At 41.3% G+C, this 22,446-nt stretch overlaps 1 protein-coding gene across 10 annotated transcripts in view; it reads right to left on the bottom strand.

Moving 5' to 3' along the window:
* The window catches only part of INO80D (INO80 complex subunit D), a 98,115-nt gene that overhangs the window by 70,821 nt on the left and 4,848 nt on the right, over positions 1-22,446 (bottom strand). For 3 of the 10 annotated variants that reach the window (XM_033230580.1, XM_033230579.1, XM_033230578.1), the window contains exons 2-3: positions 4,232-4,325; positions 3,880-4,126 (exon numbers count right to left, since the gene is read on the bottom strand). The exons of 1 other annotated variant lie outside the window; for it this stretch is intronic. In XM_033230580.1, the coding sequence (XP_033086471.1) occupies positions 3,880-4,097 (218 nt within the window). In that variant the 5' untranslated portion in view covers positions 4,098-4,126; positions 4,232-4,325. The remainder of the gene's footprint in view (positions 1-3,879; positions 4,127-4,231; positions 4,326-22,446) is intronic. 6 more of the 10 variants (XM_033230587.1, XM_033230577.1, XM_033230586.1 and 3 more) reach the window with 3 other exon arrangements.

The raw sequence follows: 22,446 nt of genomic DNA, 5'->3' as shown, positions 1-22,446 counted from the left end.
GGATCACCTGAGGCCAGGAGTTCGAGACCAGTTTGACCAACATGGCGAAACCCCATCTCTACTAAAAATGCAAAAATTAGACGGATATGATGGTAGATGCCTGTAATCCCAGCTACTCGGGAGACTGAGGCACAAGAATGCTTGAACCCAGGGGCAGAGGTTGCAGTGAGCTGAGACTGCACCACTGCATTCCAGCCTGGGAGACAGAGTGAGACTCGTCTCAAAAAAACAACAAACAAACAAACAAACAAACAAAAATACACTACTCCATGCTTAAATAAATTTGGAAAATGCTGGCTTAAACAAAATTAAAGAAGGATTTTGTTTTTTGTTACTGATGTGCAACTACTCAAAGCACTTTGTATATCGTACATTATGAAGTTCCAAGAGGAAAATGTACCTATCTGGCAGTGTTTCCCAAAGTTATGTGAAAATGAAACCCAGGGCCAAACGCGGTGGCTCAAGCCTGTAATCCCAGCACTTTGGGAAGCCGAGGCAGGAGGATCCCTTGAGGCCAGGAGTTCAAGATTGGCCTGAACAACATAGCAAGACCCTGTCTCAGTTAAAAAAAAAAAATCCAAGAAAACAGAACCAGCCAGGCAAGGTGGCTCATGCCTATAATCCCAGCATTTTGGGAGGCCGAGGCAGGTGGATCACTTGAGGTCAGTAGTTTGAGACCAGCCTGGCCAACGTGGCTAAACACCATCTCTACTAAAAATACAAAACTTAGTGGGGTGTGGTGGCGGGCACCTGTAATTCCAGCTACTTGTGAGGCTGAGGCAGGAAAATCCCTTGAACCCATGAGGTGGAGGCTGCAGTGAGCTGAGACTGTGCCACTGCACTCCAGCCTGGGCGACAGAATGAGACTCAGCCTCAAAAAACAAAAACAAAAACAAAAGAGAACCTATTTTTATTGTAGCATATAGGTGATAGCTCCACAAACACAGTTTGGGAAAAGACCACTAAAGTAAAAAATGTCAATCCTCAAATTCACTGGCCTTCATCATAAAAATTTTTTTTAGTAATGGCTAAAAGTACAGATTCACCAAATAGTCAGAAAATCTCATACACACACAGAATATGTGTATTTTGTTGCTTCGTCTTAGAAATAAATCTATCAGAGGCACTCTTTAAGACAGGCTTCTTCAGAAAAAGCTTTCTTTGTCATGTGCAGTCACTGAAAAAGAGAAAAAGGTTTCTAGCCAGCAAAGAGAATCTACATTGTGTGTATGCACGCACGCACACGTGTGCTTCCCTAGCAGGTTTGAGGTAGGTCCCATACATATCTTAAACAGAACAGATTCACAAAGCAATGGCCAGCAAAGAAAGAGGCAGCTGGGATAATTGCACTAACCAAAAAGTTTTCCAAGAACAGGAAAAAATTTTAATAAAGAATAAATTTGGCCTGGAATGGTGGCCAAATCAGGGGGATTGCTTGAAGCCAGGAGTTCGAAATAAGCCTGGGCAACCTAGTAAGGCTCCATCTCCACAAAAATTTTTCAAAACACAGCCGGCCACGTGGCTTGTGCCTGTAGTCCTAGCTACTCGGGAGACTGAGGCAAGAGGATCATTCAAAACCCGAAGTTCAAGGCTGTAGTGAGCTACAATCATGCCACTGAACTTTCTGGGCAGCAGAATGAGACCCCATCTCAAAGAAAAAAAAGAAAAGAAAGACAAATTTATAACTTAGTACTTACGGCTGGGCGCAGTGGCTCATGCCTGTAATTCCAGCACTTTGGCAGGCAGAAGTGGGCAGATCACTTGAGGTCAGGAGTTCAAGACCATCCTGGCCAACATGGTGAAACCCCATCTCTACTAAAAATACAAAAATTAGCCAGGCGTGGTAGTGTGCACCTGTAATCCCAGCTACTGGGGAGGCTGGTGCAGGAGAATTGCTTGAATGCAGGAGGCAGAGTTCGCAGTGAGCCGAGATCACACCACTGCACTCCAGCCTGGGCAACAGAGTGAGACGCCATCAAAAAAAAACAACTTAGCACTTATTAAGCACAGCTTCTCTTGAGATAGAAACATGTTCTCAAAGAGCCAACTATTTCAAAGACAAAGGTGAATACAGATGTGTCAGAGAATATTTTGAAGAAATTCATAAGGACTCTCACTTGAATTCTCACTTTTTTTTTTTTTTTTTTGGATATGGGGTCTTGTTCAGTTGCCCAAGCTGGAGTACAGAGGCACAATTACTGCTCACTGCAGCCTCGACCTCCTGGGCTAAATCAATCCTCCCATCTCAGCCTCCCAAGTAGCTGGGATTCCAGGCATGTACCACCACACCTGGCTAATTTTTGTATTTTTTGTAGAGATGGGGTTTTGTCATGTTGCTCAGGCTGGTCTTGAACTCCTAAGCTCAAGCGATCCACCGCCTTGAGCTCCAAAAGTGCTGGGATTACAGGTGTGAGCCATCACACCCAGTGCTTGCTGCTATTAAGATAATTCCTGCTTTGGCTCAACTGAAAATAAATCCAACACTGACAACTGTAACCATGATAAGCTGATTTTAAGACAAAATTTTAGAAATGTGTTTACAATGGGGCTTGATGTAAAAAAAAATTAATCCAAGCTCATCCATTCTTCAAGTTACAAAAAGGCAGCAGTAAGAAATTACCATTTTCAGTCTGCTAAAAATTAACTAGACAGATATATTTAGCCTAATACACAGGTCCCTTTCTCACCTGAGATTAAAATTTTATTTCTTGCCCCACTAAGCAGCTGTTTCTAACTTTCAGGTATTGTAATCTGAAGCCTTAAGCGCTCATTAGAAATTCTAAGAGTATTCCTAAATCCCCATTAAACTATTTGTACTCATTGTGGTGAGATCTCCACCAACACAAATTATTTATTTCATACTGCAAGCATAAAAAGTATTCATGACATAAAATATCTGATTCCTGTCCAACCAATTTATGCAAGTGACATTTATAGAAACATGGATGAAGGTTGTGTGTGTGTTTTAAGATTCAAATTTTCTACCTAGAGATAACAAGTATCTTGAAACTTTTGGGAAACAAGCATGTATCTCTCCATGAAGTCCCGCAATGATCTGTATAGTTTCTGGAGAACTGAAGAAAAAGAGGCACGGAGAAGAGATTATATATGAAAGACAGTGTAAATTTTCCTAACAATATGAAAGATGAATAACCAGTATAAGACTCCTTTAAACACAATTCCAGTCAGCAAAGCATAAACTCATCATTCTAGTGGCAAAACGGACCCTTAATGTGAAAACAGTGTTTCCAAATTATAGTAAACATACTCTATTTGGAACACTTTTTAACCAAAAAAGGTAAGGTTATAAAACATGCCAAACACTGGTGAAAAGTCTGACAGGAAATAAATCTAAATGATCCAAGTAGTTTAAAAAAATTTTTTTAAGTATATATCCTTTACTAACTTCTAGGCATAGATTTTAAACTCCAAAATTACTAGCATTAATTACAACACCTAATTAGTTCTTAAAATTTCTCTCATTTAGGCAAATGAGAAAACTAGGTAGAGAATCAGGAATTACTTTATAAGGCCACAAACCAAACAAATCCGTTTTAAGACTTTAAGCAGCAACTTTGAGGGAAAAAAAAAATCTTAAAAATTCTAGAAGTCCATGAAATCAATTAAAAAGAAGACACTCAAACATATTTTAAGTAATTCTCCAAATGTATTACTCTATTTTTAAAAACTGCCATATGTCATCTTTAAAAGTATTCCATAGTTTACTTAGATTACCCCCAGAATTCAATATTTATATAGGTGGAGGAAGGGTGGGAGGGAGAAATGAGGGACAGAAGAAAAGAGAAGAAAAAACAAGAAAAGAAAAAATTCCAAGCCTGTTAATGAAATCAAGGATTGAGTCTCATGATTAGCCCTTACCTACGATCCTCTGATTTGGGGATGGGGTTGGTGCAGCGTTGGCTGTTATACTTGGCCACATATTCACATTGCTTGAAGGGGGCAGTCTTGTCCTCCAGAACGTGTCTGATACAGAAGGCGTAGCCGTTGAGTCGCCTCTGCTTGCACAGTTTGGGGCTATATGAGCACAAGGGCTTATTGTCAACCTCAGAGAAGTGTATATGTTTCCCTTCATACATCACGTGACTCTATTCCTTGTGAACATCAGCTAAAAGGCCACCACAAAAAAAGAAACCCAAATGATAAATCAGAGAGTATAAGGCAGATTTAAGTTGAGAATTTCACTGAGGGACTTCTGGCCCCACAGCCATACCTGATTTTAAATCTTCTGCACCATAGCAATGTTAAGAGAACCCCCAAGGATACCACAGTTTGGAATGCCGCAGAATCAAGATGAAGCAGATTGTCTACAAAAATATCAAAAGGCCTAGTTAACAAACAGAAATCAGCAAAGCTAGTTCACCCAGGAAGCAAAATACTACGGTATCACCCTTACTAATGCAATGGATTCTTCACTGTAAATCAACATCCCAATAATGAGGTTAAATAAGAAAATAAGAGACATTATAAAACATTAAGTTGGCCGGGTGCCATGGCTCATGCCTGTAATCCCAGCACTTTGGGAGGCCAAGGTGGGTGGATCACCTGAGGTCAGGAGTTCGAGACCAGCCTGGCCAACATGGCAAAACCCCGTTTCTACTAAAAATACAAAACTTAGCCAGGCATGGTGGCGGGCACCTGTAATCCCAGTGACCTGGGAGGCTGAGGCAGGAGAATCACTTGAACCCGGGAGACAGAGGTTGCAGTGAGCCGAGATCACACCCCTGAACTCCAGCCTGGGTGACAGAGTGAGGATCTGTCTCAAAAACAAAATAAAACAAAAAATTAAGTTACCTTATCCCCCCAAATTGAACTAAATAACATTCGCGCTGGTTAAGTTTTACAAATACCTCAAAGCAGCAGAACTCTTCCACCAAATGAATGTCACAGGTAGTAGGTCTCTTTTTCATTACTGATGTTTGCATGCTATACTTATTTTCAGAACCCACATCCCTTTACAATGCCAGCAGAATAAATGGTAGACCTCAAACTTCTCTCAGAAATTCTACTTTTTTTGATATGATGGTAAAATATTTGGCAATTTATAAATGTTTCTATGAAATACAAAATAAAGCAAATTTCTGCCATTAAAAAATGTTCTTTCCCTTATAATATTTCCTACACCTATCCCATCCAATCTCAACAAACTTCTCGGGTCCAAAGACTAGTCACCTGACCATACTTACACCATTCAGTTCAGAGTTCTGCACCATGTGGTGCTTCCAATCACACTAAGTAGTATAATAATCATGGCTTATGAGTCTTTTCAGAGTCAGTGAGAAAATGGAAGGAGGGAATTACACAATACTCACTATCAAACTACACACAAAAGGCCCAATGGTAGGATTTATATATTACAACACCATCTAGTCTATCATGAAACTGAGTCTATTTTGCCAAGTCAGAATCTTAGTGAGCTGATGGAGTCTCACCCATCCTCTTCTGCACTTCCAGCCATCAAGATGGCTGATGGAACAGCTCAGATATCAGCTACTGAAAAAGTCCAGAAATACTCTCCCCTTTACCAGTGAATGACAAGATACATAAACGCTGGAGGTGTCAGAAGACACGGTTGTTCAAGTCTAAAATCTGCCACTTGCTGTGTTACCTTGAACCAATCATTTAACCTATCTGAATGTCAGTTGTCTCATCTGTAAAACAGGGATAATAATAGTAGCTATGTTATCATCAGGATGCTGGAAGGATCAAGTGATACAAAATATGCAACATACTAAGTATCATCCCTAGTATATGGTAAACACTGGAGAAACAAATTACTATTCATAAGTGTTCATTCTTGTAATACATGACTACATTCCACCTGCCAGTAATAAAACTAGAGAATTTGTATTCTTCTCTTCTCAAGAAATACTTCACTTACTGTAGTAGAAAAAAAAAAAAAAAAACTCGAAAAATTACCTTAGTTAATAAAAATCACATTTTCTCTTCTGGAAGGAAAAAAAATCACATTCATTACTAAGTAAATCTAATCACACATTAATGTAAAAAATAAGAGCTTTCTCTTTTCACCTTATGAGAATATAAGAAAAAAAAATTGGACTAGAAATTTAAATTTAGGTGCTAGGAAACTGGATACTCACATGCAGAAGAATGAAACTAGACCCCCACCTTTCACCCCATATGAAAATCAACTTAAAATGGATCAAAGACCTAATTGTAAGACCTAAAACTATAAAACTACTAGAAGAAAACACAGGGGACACTGATTGGGGAAAGATTTTATGAGTTAAGATCTGAAAAGTATAGACAATAAGATCAAAATAAACAAATGGGATTATATCAAACTAAAAAGCTTCTGCACAGCAAAGGAACAACCAACAGCACAAACAGACAACCTACGGAATGGGAGAAAATATCTGCAAACTATTGAACCAACAAGGGAGTAACATCCAGAATATATGTAAGAAACAAACAAAAGAAACAAATGCAAACAATTCAATTTTTAAATGGGCAAATGATCTGAAGACATTTCTCAAAAGAAGGCATACAAATGGCTAACAAATATATACAAAAATGCTGAATATCACTAATCATCAGGGAAATACAAATCAAAATTGGGGTAAGGCATCCTCTTACCCCACTTAGGATGGCTATTATCAAATAGACAAAAAAATAACAAATGCTGGTGAGGAAGCAGCAAAAAGGGAACTCTTATACACCAGGAATGTGAACCAGTATAGCCACTATAAAGAACAGTATGAGCCGGGCACAGTGGCTCATGCCTGTCATCCCAGCACTTTGGGAAGCCAGGACAGGTGGATCACTTGAGGTCAGGAGTTCGGGACCAGCCTAGTCAACATGTTTCTAGGCTGTTTCTACTAAAAATACAAAACCCTGTTTCTACTAAAAATACAAAAATTAGCTGGGCTTGGTGGCATGCGTCTGTAGTCTCAGCTACTCGGGGCTGAGGCAAGAGGATCGCCTGAACCCAGGAGGTCAAGGCTTCAGTGAGTTGAGATCGCACCACTGCACTCCAGCCTGGCTGACAGAGCGAGACTATGTCTTTAAAAAAAAAAGAAAAAAGAAAGAAATAAAGTAACAGTATGAAGGTTCCTCAAAGAACTACAAATAGAACTACCCACTACTAGGCATTTTTCCAAAGAAAAGGAAATAATACATCAAAGAGATATCTGTACTCTCATGTTTATCAAAGCACTATTGACGATACCCAAGATATGGAATCAAACTAGGTGTCCCACAACAGATGAATGGATAAAGAAAATGTGGTATATATACACAATGGAATACTATTCAGCCATTAAAAAGAATGAAATTCTCGGGCACTGGGCACGGTGGCTCACACCTGTAATCCTAGCACTTGGGGAGGCCAAGGCAGGCAGATCACCTGAGGTCAGGAGTTTGAGACCAGCCTGGCCAACATGACGAAACCCTTCTCTACTAAAAATACACAAATTAGCTGAGGGTGGTGGCACTCTGTAATCCCAGCTACATGGAAGGCTGAGGCAGGAGAATCACTTGAACCCGGGAGGCGGTGGTTGCAGTGAGCTGAGATCGCACTACTGCACTCCAGCAGGGGCGACAGAGCAAGACTCCATCCCCCGCCAAAAAAAAAAAGAAAAAAAAATTCTCTTATTCACAGCAATATGGATAGAACTAGAAGACATTATCTTAAGTGAAATAAATGAGGTATGGAAAATTAAACACACATGTTTTCACTCACATAGTCACTTAAAAAAGTTGATCTCCAAGTAAAAAGCAGGCCGGGCGTAGTGGCTCATGCCTGTAATCCCAGCATTTTGGAGGCCAAGGCAGGTGGATCATTTGAACTTAGGAGTTCAAGACCAGCCTGGCCAACATGGTGAAATAACCGTCTCTACTAAAATACACAAAGTTGCCAGGTGTGGTGGCGGGCGCCTGTAATCCCAGCTACTGGGGAGGCTAAGGCAGGAGAGTCGCTTGAACCCAGGAGGTGGAGGTTGCAGTGTGCTGAGATTACACCACTGCACTCCAGCCTGGGCAACAGAGTGCAACTGTCTCCAAAAAAAAAAAAAAAAAAAAAAAAAAGAAGTAAAAAGTAGAACACAGACTACCAGATAAAGACTGGGAAAGGTAGGGGAAAGAAGAGAATAGGAAGAGATTTGTTAAAGGATACAAAATTATGGCTAGATGGGAGGAATAAGTCCTAATGTTCTCTAGCACTGTAGGATGGCTATAGTTAACAATAATTATTACATAGTTTTGAATAGCTAGAAGGAGGATATTGAATGTTTCCAATACACAAAAAAATGATGTTTGAGATGACAGATATTCTAATTACCCTGCTGATCACTATACATTATATGAATCAAAACATCACTATATACCTCACAAACATGTACAATTATTTTGTGTCCATTAAAATTTTTTAAATTTGAAAATTATAAAACATAAACATTTAAATTTAGCTGCCCTGGATGTTTGGGACAGGAAATATTTCAAAGCAAATCCATGCCATTTTTCATTTTTCACCATCTTTGCTCTACTCACCCACAAGCCAAACACATACGTATCTTTCACAATTAGTTCAAAGAAACCTATAAGAACTTCAAGAAAAAAGAGGAATCTACATGTCTGTAGGTATGAGAGGATTTTACAAATCATAGAAAGAAATCTGAGGGTAGGGATAGAAGGATATAAAGTTGCAGTGCGCCGAGATCGTGCCACTGTACTCCAGCCTGGGCAATAGAGGGAAACCCTGTTTCAAAAAAAAAAAAAAAAAAGTGCAACTCAACTGATGCATTTTGTGATTAATACAACCTTGTCTGACACAAATATTTGAACTATTGCTTTTTTGGTTTGAATTTATCAACTGAGTCTTTACCTGTACTTTTGTTCCCAACTTTTGAGGCCCTGTGTTGTGTTTTATTTTTACTTATTTTTTATTTTGAGGACAGGGTCTCACTTTGTTGCCAGGCTGGATTGCATGATCATAGCTCACTGCAACCTCAAACTTCTGGGCTCAAGAGATCCTCCTGCCTCAGCCTCTCAAGTAGCCAGGACTACAAGTACGTGCCACCATATCTGTCTAATTTTTAAAATTTTTTTGTAGAGTCTGGGTCTTGCTATGCTGCCCAGGCTGGTCTCAAACTCCTGCACTCAAGATATCCTCCCGCTTTGGCCTTCCAAAGTGCTGGGATCACAAGCATGAGCCACTGTGCCTAGCCATATTATGTTTTAGATCACACGTCTGCAAACTAAACTATTTCTTACAGGACAAATGTGGCCCACTGTCTGTTTTTGTAAGTAAAGTTTTATTGGAACACAGCCATGCTCATTCATTTACATACTGTCCATGTCTGCTTCTGTGCTATAGCGGTAAAATTTAGTAGTTGCAACAGATATCATATGGCCACAAAGATAAAACTATTTACTAACATGTTATTTGCTGATCCCTTTTAGATGCAACTCTTGTTGGGTTTGGCTTTTTGCCCAATCTGAATCATTTTACTTTCGAGTAATTTTTTTTTTCTTTTCTTTTCTTTTTGAGGTCGACAGTGTCTCACTCTTGTCACCCAGGCTGGAGTGTAATGGCAGGATCACCACTCACTGTAGCCTCAACCTCCAGGGCTTAAGCAATCCTACCTCAGTCTACTGGGTAGCTGGGACTACAGGCACATACCATTACACATGGCTAATTTTCTGTAGTTTTTGTAGAGGTGAGCTTTCACCATGTTGCCTAGGCTGGTCTTGAACTCCTGGTCTCAAGTGATCTCCCTGCCTGGGCCTCCCAAAGTGCTGAGATTACAGGAGTGAGTCACCCTGCCTGGTCCAAGTCATTTTCTTTTAATAAATGAGTTTATCCAACTTATAATTTTATATTTATGACCGGTTTCATCCTAATCCTATTATATTTTGTATTGCCTTTAGCCTTTATACATTTCACTATATTCAGTACAAAGGTTTTAACTGTGTAGTTCTACTTATATATGGATTTTTTTTCTCCTCTGCTACCCTGACAGTAAGACTAACCCTTCTCTTTTTCCTCCATCCAATGTGAAGACTTTTATGATGATCCACTTCCAATTAATACTAAATATATTTTCCTTATGGTTTTCTTAGTAACATTTTCTTTTCTGTAGCTTACTGTTCGTAATATTATAATACCTATACAAAATATGTGTTAATCTGTTTATGTTTTCAGCAAGGCATCTAGTTAACAGCAGGCTATCAGTTAAGTTCTTGGGTAGTCAAAAGTTCTAATATGGTCGGGTGTGGTGGCTCATGCCTGTAATCCTAGCACTTTGGGAGGCCGAGACGAGTGGATCACCTGGGGTCAGGAGTTCGAGACCAGCTGGCCAACATGGTGAAACCCCATTTCTACTAAAAATACAAAAATTAGCCAGGCGTGGTGGCGCATGCCTGTAATCCCAGCTACTCGGCAGGCTGAAGAAGGAGAATTGCTTGAATCCGGGAGGTGGAGGTTGCAGTGAGTCCCTGCACTTCAGCCTGCACAATGGGAATGAGACTCCATCTCAAAAAAAAAAAAAAAAAGTTATAATGTGGATTTTCAACATGTGGGGTTGGTACCTCTACTCTCAAGTTGTTCAAGGGTCAACTGTAGTCTGTTTTCTTAGAAGAATTACAGTCTAACTCCTTTAGATAACACTTTTTTACTCCACACTAAGAAAATTAGTATACTTATCAGCATTACTGCAATTGATCCCAAGTTATAAATACTGAGAAAAATTTCCAGACTTGCGACTACCTACCCATCCCTAACTCTCAAGGCTTTTTCCTGTTGTTCTTAGTTCTACATTTAAATTTATTCAATGCAAAATACTTTTTTTAACTTAGTCTTCCATTCACTTCTTGATGTAATAGTTCATAACACAGTCTCCTCTCTTTTCTTTCCCTGCCAAGAGCTGATTTGTGGAAACTATAAGTCATGATTTTTCCATTTGAAAATATATGTTGGCCAGGTATAGTGGTGCACGCGTATAATCCCAGCACCTTGGGAGGCTGAGGCATGTAGACTGCTTGAGCTCAGGAGTTCAAAGCCAGCCTGGGTAACAGTGGGAAACCCTATCTCTATAAAGAATACAAAAATTAGGCCAGGTGCAGAGGCTCACGCCTGTAATCCCAGCACTTTGGGAGGCCGAGGTGAGGTGGGCGGATCACTTGAGGTCAGGAGTTCAAGACCAGCCTGGCCAACATGGGGAAAACACCACCTCTGTTAAAAACAAAACAAAACAAAAATTAGCCGGGTGTGGTGGCACACGCCTGTAGTCCTAGTTACTTGGGAGGCTGAGATGAAAGGATTGCTTGGGCCTGAGAGGTCGAGGCTACAGTGTGCCAAAACTGCACCACTGCACTCCAGCCAGGGCAACAGAATGAGACCCTGTCTCAAAAAAAGAAAAGAAAAGAAAAGATGTCAATTGGTGTTATACTTAACAGCTTGTCTGGACATAAAATTCTTGGGTTGTACATTTTTTTAATCTACTGACTTTGTATATATTGTTTCATGTTGAAAAAGCCTGAGGCCAGTCTCTTGATTTTCTAGGGGACTTGATTTTTTTTTTTTTTTTTTTTTTTTTTTGCATTTTGACCTAACAGTAAAAGTCTGTTGTAAAATGTTAAATATTTTTCTTTTTTTTTTGAGACGGAGTTTCACTCTTGTTGCCCAGGCTGGAGTGCAATGGCGCAATCTTGGCTCACTGCAACCTCCATCTCCTGGATTCAAGCGATTCACCAGCTTCAGCCTCCTGAGTAGCTGGGATTACAGGCACATGCCACCATGCCCGGGTAATTTTAGTATTTTTAGTAGAGATGGGGTTTCATCATATTGGTCAGGCTGGTCTCGAACTCGTAACCTCAGGTGATCCGCCCGCCTCGGCCTCCCAAAGTGCTGGGATTACAGGCATGAGCCACCACGCCCGGCCTTTTTTTTTTTTTTAAAAAAAAAAAAAAAAAAAGAGATGAAGTCTCACTATAATGTCCAAGCTGGATTGAACTCCTGGGCTCAAGCGATCCTCCACTGTAGCTGGGACTACAGGTGCATGTTACCACACCTGCCTTCAAATCTTCTTTTCTTGTGGAAAACTCTTCCTTAATGTGTTGACATTGCTTTCTGCTTGATTTATTCTTCCAACAGCTTCAGGGGTATCAATTATTGGCATGCTAGATTTACTTTATTCCCTATCTATCACTCTCTCTAGTCTTTCTTCATTTTTATTTGTTCCATTTTGGGTTGCTCAAATTTCTCAAGCTTGCCTCCATTACCCCCAGCTACAGTTGATATTTGCTGCTTTGAATGTTTCTGCAATGTTACTTTTCTCTTATTTTGTACCCTGATTCCAACAGCTCACTCTTATATCCTTCTGTTGTCTTTTATTTCTTGAGCTTTTATATCTCATCTTTAAACTCTAGTTTCAGAGGAGCTATGTCTCACCCCCACCTTCCATCACAGGAACTATTCTTTCACTTTCCCTTGAGGCTTGACTCCATGCTGGACTATGTTCCCTAACTCACAGGAGCCCACATGGCATAGATTTGGGGGTGGGGTGATAATTTAGGCTTTATTTCTCTTCACATGACCAAGATCAGCAGCTGAAAGGCTGCTTGCTGCCAGTTTCTCCTCCACTCTGAACTTCCTACAAAACTGATAGGACTGCACGGTTTATAACTCAGCCCAACCCCTCCTGCCATTCAGGGAGCCCAACATACAGATCCAACTTTGCCATCCTTGCACGGGGATTACTGGTTTTGTCCTCGGGGTGTGTCACTTTCTTGGGAGAAAGTTTCTTCCTTTACTTTGCCTGGTTCTATAGAGGAAATCACCCTGTCTTGGCATCTTCTCTTGCCCTGGTTCAGTTTTCACTGCACTTAATAGTACTAATTCACATATTTTGGGTTTTTTGAGGGAGTCTTGCTCTGCCACCCAGGCTGGATTGGTTTGATCCCGGTTCAAACCTCCGCCCCCTGGTTCAAGCCATTCTCCTGCCTCAGCCTCCTGAGTAGCTGGGATTATAGGTGCCCACCACCACGCCTGGCTAATTTTTTTGTACTTTTAGTAGAGATGGGATTTCGCCATGTTGGGCAGGCTGGTCTCGAACTCCTATCCTCAGGTGATCCATCCAGTTCGGCCTCCCAAAGTGCTAGGATTACAGGCATGAGCCACCATGCCTGGCCATAATTCATATATTTTGGTTACAAGGTTACAGTAATTGTCAAAGCTTCAGTTTAGTTTCTGTTTCTAATTCTCCCTATTTTTAAAGTTGGTTTGGAGAAGGAAGAATAGAGATGTCAGTACTTGCTATCATTAACCACAAATATCTTTTAAAATTTTGAATAGTAAAATATTCCACAATAATATCAAAACCATAAAGCATACTTTCTATAGAATTTTTTTATAACAAATACATTAATAATAATTTGTAATAATTTTGAAATCTAACTTTCTTTTTTTTTTTTTTTTTAGCTAACTGCAGCCTCAAGCTCCTGGGCTCAAGTGATCCTTTTACCTTAGCCTCCCAAGTAGCTGGGACTACAGGCATGCATCACTGTGCCCAACTAACTTTTTAATTTATTTTAGACATGGAGTCTCACTACATTGCCCAGGCTGGTCTCGAACTCCTAGCCTCTAGTGATCCTCCTGCTTCACCTCCCAAAGTGCTGGGATTACAGGCGTGAGCTGTAATCCCAGCACTTAGGCTGTAATTACCACAACCAGCCTAAATTTCTTCTAATTGAGTATTACTATAGTATTAAAATCACTGTTCTATAAACTGGAAACCGATGAATATCTGGTCTTCTCTACATTAATAAACTTCTCCTTTTTAAATAAAGAAGTTATGACAAATGCACTAAGGCAGTTCTCAGAAAAAATCCTACATATTTTTCACTCTTTATCAGGGCAAGATATAAATAAGAATGGAAACATACAATATATAAAACCCATGTAATCTTAATCAAATGTCTTTTAGACCCTGATATATAAATATTATCGCATTTTCTTTCTTCCTTCCTCCTTCCTCCTTCCTCCTTTCCTCTCCTTTCCTCTCCTTTCCTCTCCTTTCCTTTCCTTTCCTTCTTTTTTTTTCTGAGACAGGGTCTTGCTCTGTCACCCAGGCCGGAGTGCAGTGGTGTGATTACGCCTTACTGAAGCCTTGACCTCCCTGGCTCAAGTGATCCTTCCACCTCAACCTCCCAAGGAGCTGGGGCCACAGGAATATGCCACCATGCCCGGCTAATTTTTCATATCTTTAGTAGATGTGGGGTTTCACCGTGTTGCCCAGGATGGTCTCAAACCTCTAGGCTCAAGCCATTCACCAGCATCAGCCTCCCAAAGTGCTGGGATTATAGGCCTAAACCACCACACTCAGCCTATCACATTTCCTAATCCATGCAAACAAAACGCTAAAACTAAGCACTATCTTTTTTTGTTTTTAGAAAAGGGGAGTGTCTCACTATGTTGCCCAGCTGGTCTCAAACTCCTGGTCTCAGTGAGCCTCCTGCCTCAGCCTCCCAAACTGCTGGGATTACAGGCGTAAACCACCACACCCAGCCAAGCTCTACTTTTTAATACATGATGAATATCAGTTTAAAAGGGAAGAAAAAAAAACCTTAGCCAAACTAAATTTATTAACAGTTCTAGCAAATATCATCCTCAGCAGTGGAGACAACTTGCTTAGCATATAAACAGACCTATGCTCCCTTAAAGGAGAAAATGCAGGTAATTAAGCACTGTAGAGCAGCAGCAGAATATACAGTTATTACCAAAAAATGGAAATAACCATTACTGAGAATAGAAAATATTCAAATCTCACAGAAGAAATATTTCAACAGCATAAATATCCATATACTAGAATTCAAGAGTAGGAAATAGCTGGGCACAGAGGCTCATGCCTGTAATCCCAACACTTTGGGAGGCCAAGACAGGCGGGTCATCTGAGGTCAGGAGTTCAAGACCAACCTGGCTAACATGGTGAAACCCCATCTCTACAAACATACAAAAATTAGCCGGGCATGATGGTGGGTGTAATCCCAGCTACTAGGGAGGCTGAGGTAGGAGAATCGCTTGAACCCGGGAGGTGAAGGTTGCAGTGAGCTGAGACCACGCCGTTGCATTCCAACCTCAGCCACAGAGCGAAACTTTGTCTCCAAAAAAAAAAAAAAAACCAGTAGGAAATATGATTAGGTTTAGGTTTAATAAAAATCCACCTTAGGGCTAGGCACGGTGACTCACGCCTGTAATCTCAGCACTCTGGGAGACTGAGGTGGGAGGATCAACTGAGGTCAGGAATTCAAGACCAACCTCACCAACATGGAGAAACCCTGTCTCTACTAAAACTACAAAATTATCTGGGCGTGGTGGCACGTGCCTGTAATCCCAGCTACTCGGGAGGCTGAGGCAGGAGAATCGCTTTAAACCCAGGAGGCAGAGGTTGCTGTGAGCCGAGATCGCGTCACTACATTCTAGCCTGGGCAACAAGAGCGAAACTCCGTCTCAAAAAAAAAAATTTAAGAAAAAATCCTCTTTGATATTATACACCGAGTTTAATAGGAAAATTGAACAATTCATTTCCATAGTTTCTTACTTCTTACAAATACAGAGGAATAAGACATTATCAAGTAGAAAAGTAAGGAAGATACATTTTTAACAAAAGCAGCCAGCAGCCCTTTCAGTCTTCCAATGACAACCGTAAAACAATTTGACAAAAATATGAACATTATTCTCTTTGGGACTAACTACCACTTTATCACCTCCATGTGGAATCTATGTCATTGCTGTTCTTTTGATTCTCCTAGTTCAGAAACATGTTCATTTCACTGCCACACCATTTTTCTCTAATTGCCATCTGTAATTTCATATCCTACCACTTTTAAAGAGCCTAGATCTATGAAATACCTTATAATTTTTTTTTTTTTGAGAGACAGAATCTCACTCTGTTGCCCAGGCTGGAGTGCAGCGGCACGATCCCAGCTCACTGCAACCTCTGTTGACCAGTTTCAAGTGATTCTCCTGCCTCAGCCTCCCAAGTGGCTGGAATTACAGACATGTGCCACCACGCCCGGCTAATTTTTGTATTTTTAGTAGACACGAGGGGTTTCACCATGTCGGCCAGGGTGTTCTCAAACTCCTGACTCCAAGTGATCCGCCCACCCCGGCCTCCCAAAGTGCTGGAATTACTGGTATGAGCCATCGTGCCCAGTCCATACCTTCTAAATTTTTTTAAACTGGCGTGAGAGGCCAGGTGCAGTGGCTCACGCCTGTAATCTCAGCACTTTGGGAGGCTGAAGCGGGCAGATCACTTGAGGTCAGGAGTTCGAGACCAGCCTGGCCAACATCGTGAAACCCAGTCTCTACAAAATACAAATATTAGCTGGGCGTGGTGGTGCATGCTTGTAATCCAGGTACTCCACAGGCTGAGACAGGAGAACCACTTGTACCCGGGAGGTGGAGGTTGCGGTGAGCCAAGATCGCACCACTGCACTCCAGCCTGGGCGACAGAGTGAGACTCCATACCAAAAAAACAAAACAAAACAAAACAAAACACCCTAGTGTGAGACTGGGCACAGTGGCTCACACCGTAATACCAGAATGTTGGGAGGCCACGGCAGAAGGATTACTTGAGCCCAGGAGTTCAACACCAGCCTGGGCAATGTAGTGAAACCCTTGTCTTTACAATAAGCAAAATAAAATAAATAAAACTAACATGAGCCTACTAAATTATCAGAATGTTTGTTTTCTAATATACTTAATGCAAATGAAAAGAATATTTACTTATCCCAGAAAGAGTGGATCCTGTCAAAATCATATTTAGAGTATCATAAACTCTTAAAAACATTTTTCTGTGTTATGTCTTTTTTAAATAAGTTTTAATTCAACTTGATGAAGCATAAAAATGTTATAAGATACTAAACAGATGACTATATTGATTTTAAGAACCTAACATCTATATTATAAATGTAAAAAATAGTAAAATCAGATTGAGGAATGATGAAAATCTATCAACTGATGTAACTGGAAGAGAAAGAAGCAGTGAGAAAACTGCTTATCACTCAAAAATATAAACAACATTCATTATAATCAAGTTCAAACCATAATATTTTAAAATAATGCTTATTGAATGTCCAGTATGTGCCATATACTGTACTCAGAGACAGCATTGTACAAATAAGTTTGCATTAGGAATTTCAATGAACTTAACTAGGTCCTTCCCTGCTATATTAGAAAGGTAAGGATAGTTTATGCAGCAAAAGAGATCACTCATTGGCTCTGGTAGGTATCAGAGAGGGGGCTCAAATCTGGTTTTGCTAATTACTAAGTATAAGACCTTGGGCAAGTTATTTAGGCTTCAGTCTTCTCATCTGTAAAGGGAAGATTGTAATTGTATGTACCTCATTGAGTTGCTTAGGATAATTAAATTAGGTATTTCATGAACTGTAACCCCAGCATATAGTAATCACTTAATATTAACTACCATTAGAAGCCGGGCGCAGTGGCTCGCGCCTGTAATCCCAGCCCTTTGGGAGGCCAAGGTGGGTGGATCACGAGGTCAGGAGATCGAGACCATCCTGGTTAACACGGTGAAACTCCGTCTCTACTAAAAATACAAAAAAAAAAAATTAGCTGGGCGTGGTGGCAGGCACCTGTAGTCCCAGCTACTCAGGAGGCTAAGGCAGGAGAATGGCGTGAACTCGGGAGGCGGAGCTTGCAGTGAGCCCAGATAGCGCCACTGCACTACAGCCTGGGCAACCTGGGCGACAGAGAGAGACTCCATCTCAAAAAAAAAAAAAAACTACCATTAGAAGCAGTAAGTAGTGGTTTATTTGTGTTATCATTTTGATCTAGAATCTGTAGGACTAAAACACATTCTCCAGCTGTTAGTGGTTTTCTAAATCGTTTCCTATAATCCTCATTAAAAATCTAATATCAAAAATATTTCCTACATTCTATAGAACACTTAAATACTAATGTTCTTGGGATGGAAAACACTAGCAGAATGAGCACAGTTTGACTGATCTGGGTACAGTATTTATTAGCTCAGTTAATAATCCTTCACAACAAATGCTTTCTGAGTTCTTATCCATCTCACAGTCACTCTCTGTTGTTACAGAAACCCTGCATTACAGGACAAGAGGAAAGAAGAAAAACTAAGTTGTAGCTCTACTCCTCAAAGTTCTTTTGTTCTAAAAATCTGAAACTAATGGCCTCTTTGTTACTGAATTCCACATACACTTTTCCGTCTTCAGCTAACTGGACCTCTCTGCAGCATCGGACACTGCTGGCCACTTTCTCTTTCTTGAAAATCTCTCCTTTCTGACCAGTCAGTGGGTTCTTTTCTCTTGGCCCCCTTGCTTCCATGCCAGTATACTCCAAGGTTCATTTAATCTTACTTTACAGGGATGCAAGACGAAATGCCTACATGGGCTGGAAGAGTAGGCTGGGGCATTCTCTGGCAAACTTTGCTCAAATTATTTCCAGCAAGTTGCTGCAATGTTTAAAAAAAAAAAAAAAAAAAAAGGTAGACCCCCAGAACTTCCAGCTCTTCTGTGTTTTTAAAAAAAGATAGGGCCAGGCACAGCGGCTCAGGCCTGTAATCCCAGCACTTTGGGAGACCAAGGCAGGTGAATCACTTGAGGTCAGGAGTTCAAGACCAGCCTGGCCAACATGGTGAAACCCCGTCTCTACTAAAAATGCAAAAATTAGCTGGCGTGGTGGCAGGTGCCTGTAGTCCCAGTTACTCGGGAGGCTGAGGCAGCCGGGCATGGTGACTCACACCTGTAATCCCAGCACTTTGGGAGGCCAAGGCAGGTGGATCATGAGGTCAGGAGTTCAAGACAAGCCTGGCCAAGATGGTGAAACCCTGTCTCTACTAAAAACACAAAAATTACCAGGTGTGGTGGTAGGCTCCTGTAATCCCAGCTACTCGGGAGGCTGGGGCAGAGAACTGCTTGAATCTGGGAAGCAGAGATTGCAGTGAGCCAATCGCGCCACTGCACTCTAGGCTGGGCGACAGAGTGAGACTTTGTCTCAAAAAAGAAAAGAAAAAGACATGTAACCCTGACTAAGTTATTTTATAAATCTGTTTCCTCATATATGAAAAGGCACTGACGAAAAATCAGAGACCATCACAAAAAGTGTGGGTCAAACAAAACATTTCTATAGGCTTACTTTTATCTTTTTTTTTTTTTTTTTTGAGACAAGTTCTCCCTTTGCCGCCCAGGCTGAAGCGCAGTGGTGTGATCAGGTTCACTGCAACCTTGACCTCCTGAGTTCAAGTGATCCTCTCACCTCAGCCTCCTGAGTAGCTGGGACTACAAAAAAGCACTACCATGCCTGGCTAATTTTTGTATTTTTTGTTGAGACAGGGTTTCACCATGTTGCCCAGGCTGGTCTCAAACTCCTGAACTCAAGTGATCTGCCCACCTTGGCCTCCCAAAGTGCTGGGACTACAGTTGTGAGCCATGTAACAAGCCTACCCCAGGTTTCAAACCAAATGTATACAACTGCATATGTGGATTTTTCTGGAGAAGTGTCTAAGACTAAGAACCACTGACTAGCCCAAATTTATCTACTTCTACCATTTCAGCTGCCATCTGTGAGGATGAGTCCCATCTTTACATCCAGTCCACCTGTGAGATCACCCTACCTCCTTAACCTGCCTCTGCCACTGCCACCTACTCCTCTTAATTGCCATTGCCACCACCTTAGTTCAAACCCTCTTCAAATCTCTTGTCAGGAGCTGCCTCACTAGTCTAATTACAGTCTTGTCCTCCTTTTTCCTACTCTGTACAACTCAAATCCTCTAAATCTCAAGTAATTTATGTGGCCAAAGGCTTTCAAGGTCTGCCTGTAACATAAAAGAAATCCAAACTCCTTACCCTAACACAGAAACTCCTTAGGTCCTAGCCAGACTGACCTTTCCCTCTCACTATTTATTCCCCTCCTCCTCCAACTCCAGGGCGGTAACAGAACCATAATCTGCAACACAGGATAGTCTTTTGTCCCTAAACTGTGATTCCTACTTACATGTCACACCTTCTGGAATGCCTAACTCCTCCCATTCGCTTAGGACAGAAACTTCCCCTGTAAAGCCCTCACTTTAAAACCTAGCCTGCCCTTTAGGCCAGAATAGAATATTCCTCCAGGCTAAGCTATCACTTAACATTCACATTGACATTGTAAATGGCAGCTTATTTTTCTTCTCCAATAGACTAAAAACTCCTCAAGGGCAGAGAATGTGTCTTTGTATTGCAAAGCTCAGAGCTACAACAGAGAAGCTAATCTGTTAAACGAATGAACCAGCAGCTTGCTCCTACCAATCAAGTCACGTAAACATGCCCAGGACTCTAAAGTGAGCCTATCAAGGCCGCAAACTGCTCAGTGCCTTCAAAACCACGCAACATTATCGTCCGTGGGGACTCACAAGAACACTTCAAAACCTGAAAGAGGGGAACTAGGAGTAAAGCAAACCCACCTTAAGCTCCTTTGCCCTTGGTGTACTTACCAAACCTTTACATTGGCCAGTTCCAAATTCAAACAGCAGAGACTACACTAATTGAAGCCGCTGAAACTGAATATACTGCACAGTTTTTTACTGGCAAAAATAGATTTATTTGCCCAATTAAAGTAATTATAATATTCTTTCTGTACTCAAATACTTATTAGTATTATTAATATACACTGAGGCAAGAACTCATTAAAAATTCACATCAAGAATATTAAAAATCTTTAAAAAAAAATAGAAAAGTTATGTACCAGAAAAAGTTATGCACCAAGAAAATATAAAGGTTATGCTCCAGGAACCATTCTAAAGGCTTTATGTTCAATTCCTCATTTAGTCTTCACAGCAACCCTATGAAGTAGGTACTATTATTATCCCCTTTTACAGATGAAGAAAACTGAGACTTAATCAGATTAAGTAATTGTCATGATCCACCTGGGGAGACTGAGGCGGGCGGATCCCTTGCATCCAGGAGTTTGAGACCAGCCTGGGCAACATGGGGAAACCCTGTCTCTACCAAAAATACAAAAATTAGCCTTGTATGGTGGCACACACCTGTAGTCCTGGCTGACTATAGGCACACGTGAGGTGGATCACTGGAGCCCAGGAGGTTGAGGCTGCAGTGAGCTGTAATCGTGCCACTGTACTCCAGGCTGGACAACACAGTAAGCCCCTGACTCAAAAAAAAAAGAAAGAAAAGTTGGCTAGTGGAATTAACATTTAATTAATACTATTATGGGCCAAACACATGGCTATCTCATCTAACCCTTATATCAAAGAATTTTATTCCCATTTTCAGTTAAAGAAACCAAAGATTAAGTAAATTGCCCAGCGGAAGGACTGGGATCAGAACTCAAAGCCCAGTCTAAAGGTGTCACTGTAGGATGTATGTCATGCTACAAACAAAATTTCACCAAAAACTCTTTTTTTTTTTTTTTTTTTTTTGAGACAGTTTCGCTCTTGTTGCCCAGGCTAGGGTGCAATGGTGCAATCTCGGCTCACTGCAACCTCCGCCTCCCAGGTCCAAGCGATTCTCCTGCCTCAGCCTCCCGCGTAGCTAGGGTTACAGGGATACGCCACCACACCCAGCTAATTTTAATTTTGTATTTTTGGTAAAGACGGGGTTGCTCCATGTTGGTCAGGCTGGTCTCGAACTCCCGACCTCAGGTGATCCGCCCGCCTCAGCCTCCCAAAGGGCTGGGATTACAGGCATGAGCCATAAAGTGCTGGAATTACAGGCGTGAGCCATCACGCCCAGCCTAAAAACTCATCTTAAAAACAAATCACATTCTGTGAAAGGATGAGAACCAAGTAGTCTGTCACCTTACGTGCAAGGAGGGAACAGAGTGAGGCTTAAGGTTTTAAATTGAGTATTTCCTCAGTATCTCAAACTAGCCAGGAGCATTGTCAAAAATCAGCCTTTACAGTCAGGACCTCTGAGACAAACTCTTTTTTTTTTTTTTTTTTTTTTTTGAGACGGAGTCTTGCTCGGTCGCCTGGGCTGGAGTGCAGTGGCCGGATCTCAGCTCACTGCAAGCTCCGCCTCCCGGGTTCATGCCATTCTCCTGCCTCAGCCTCCCGAGTAGCTGAGACTACAGGCGCCCCCCACCTCGCCGGGCTAGTTTTTTGTATTTTTAGTAGAGACGGGGTTTCACCGTGTTAGCCAGGATAGTCTCGATCTCCTGACCTCGTGATCCGCCCGTCTCGGCCTCCCAAAGTGCTGGGATTACAGGCTTGAGCCACCGCGCCCGGCCGAGGGACAAACTCTTGCTTGAAGGAGTGAGGAGACTCTGCTGCTGTTTGTTTTGGCTAGCACAGAGCTGCATGTATAAGTTAAAATGACTTAGCATTGGGGACAATTTGCTGCCTCCAACCCAGTCTCACCTATTCAACCATTGTTTTACCAGTTACCGGGTGTGGGGGAGGGGGAAAGAGAATTGTCTGAAAATATTGTTCT

The sequence above is a fragment of the Trachypithecus francoisi genome, unplaced genomic scaffold (assembly GCF_009764315.1).
Source record: "Trachypithecus francoisi isolate TF-2019V2 unplaced genomic scaffold, Tfra_2.0 Lachesis_group13, whole genome shotgun sequence".
Classification (NCBI taxonomy): domain Eukaryota; kingdom Metazoa; phylum Chordata; class Mammalia; order Primates; family Cercopithecidae; genus Trachypithecus; species Trachypithecus francoisi.
This window is presented reverse-complemented; position numbering and strand designations above follow the sequence as displayed.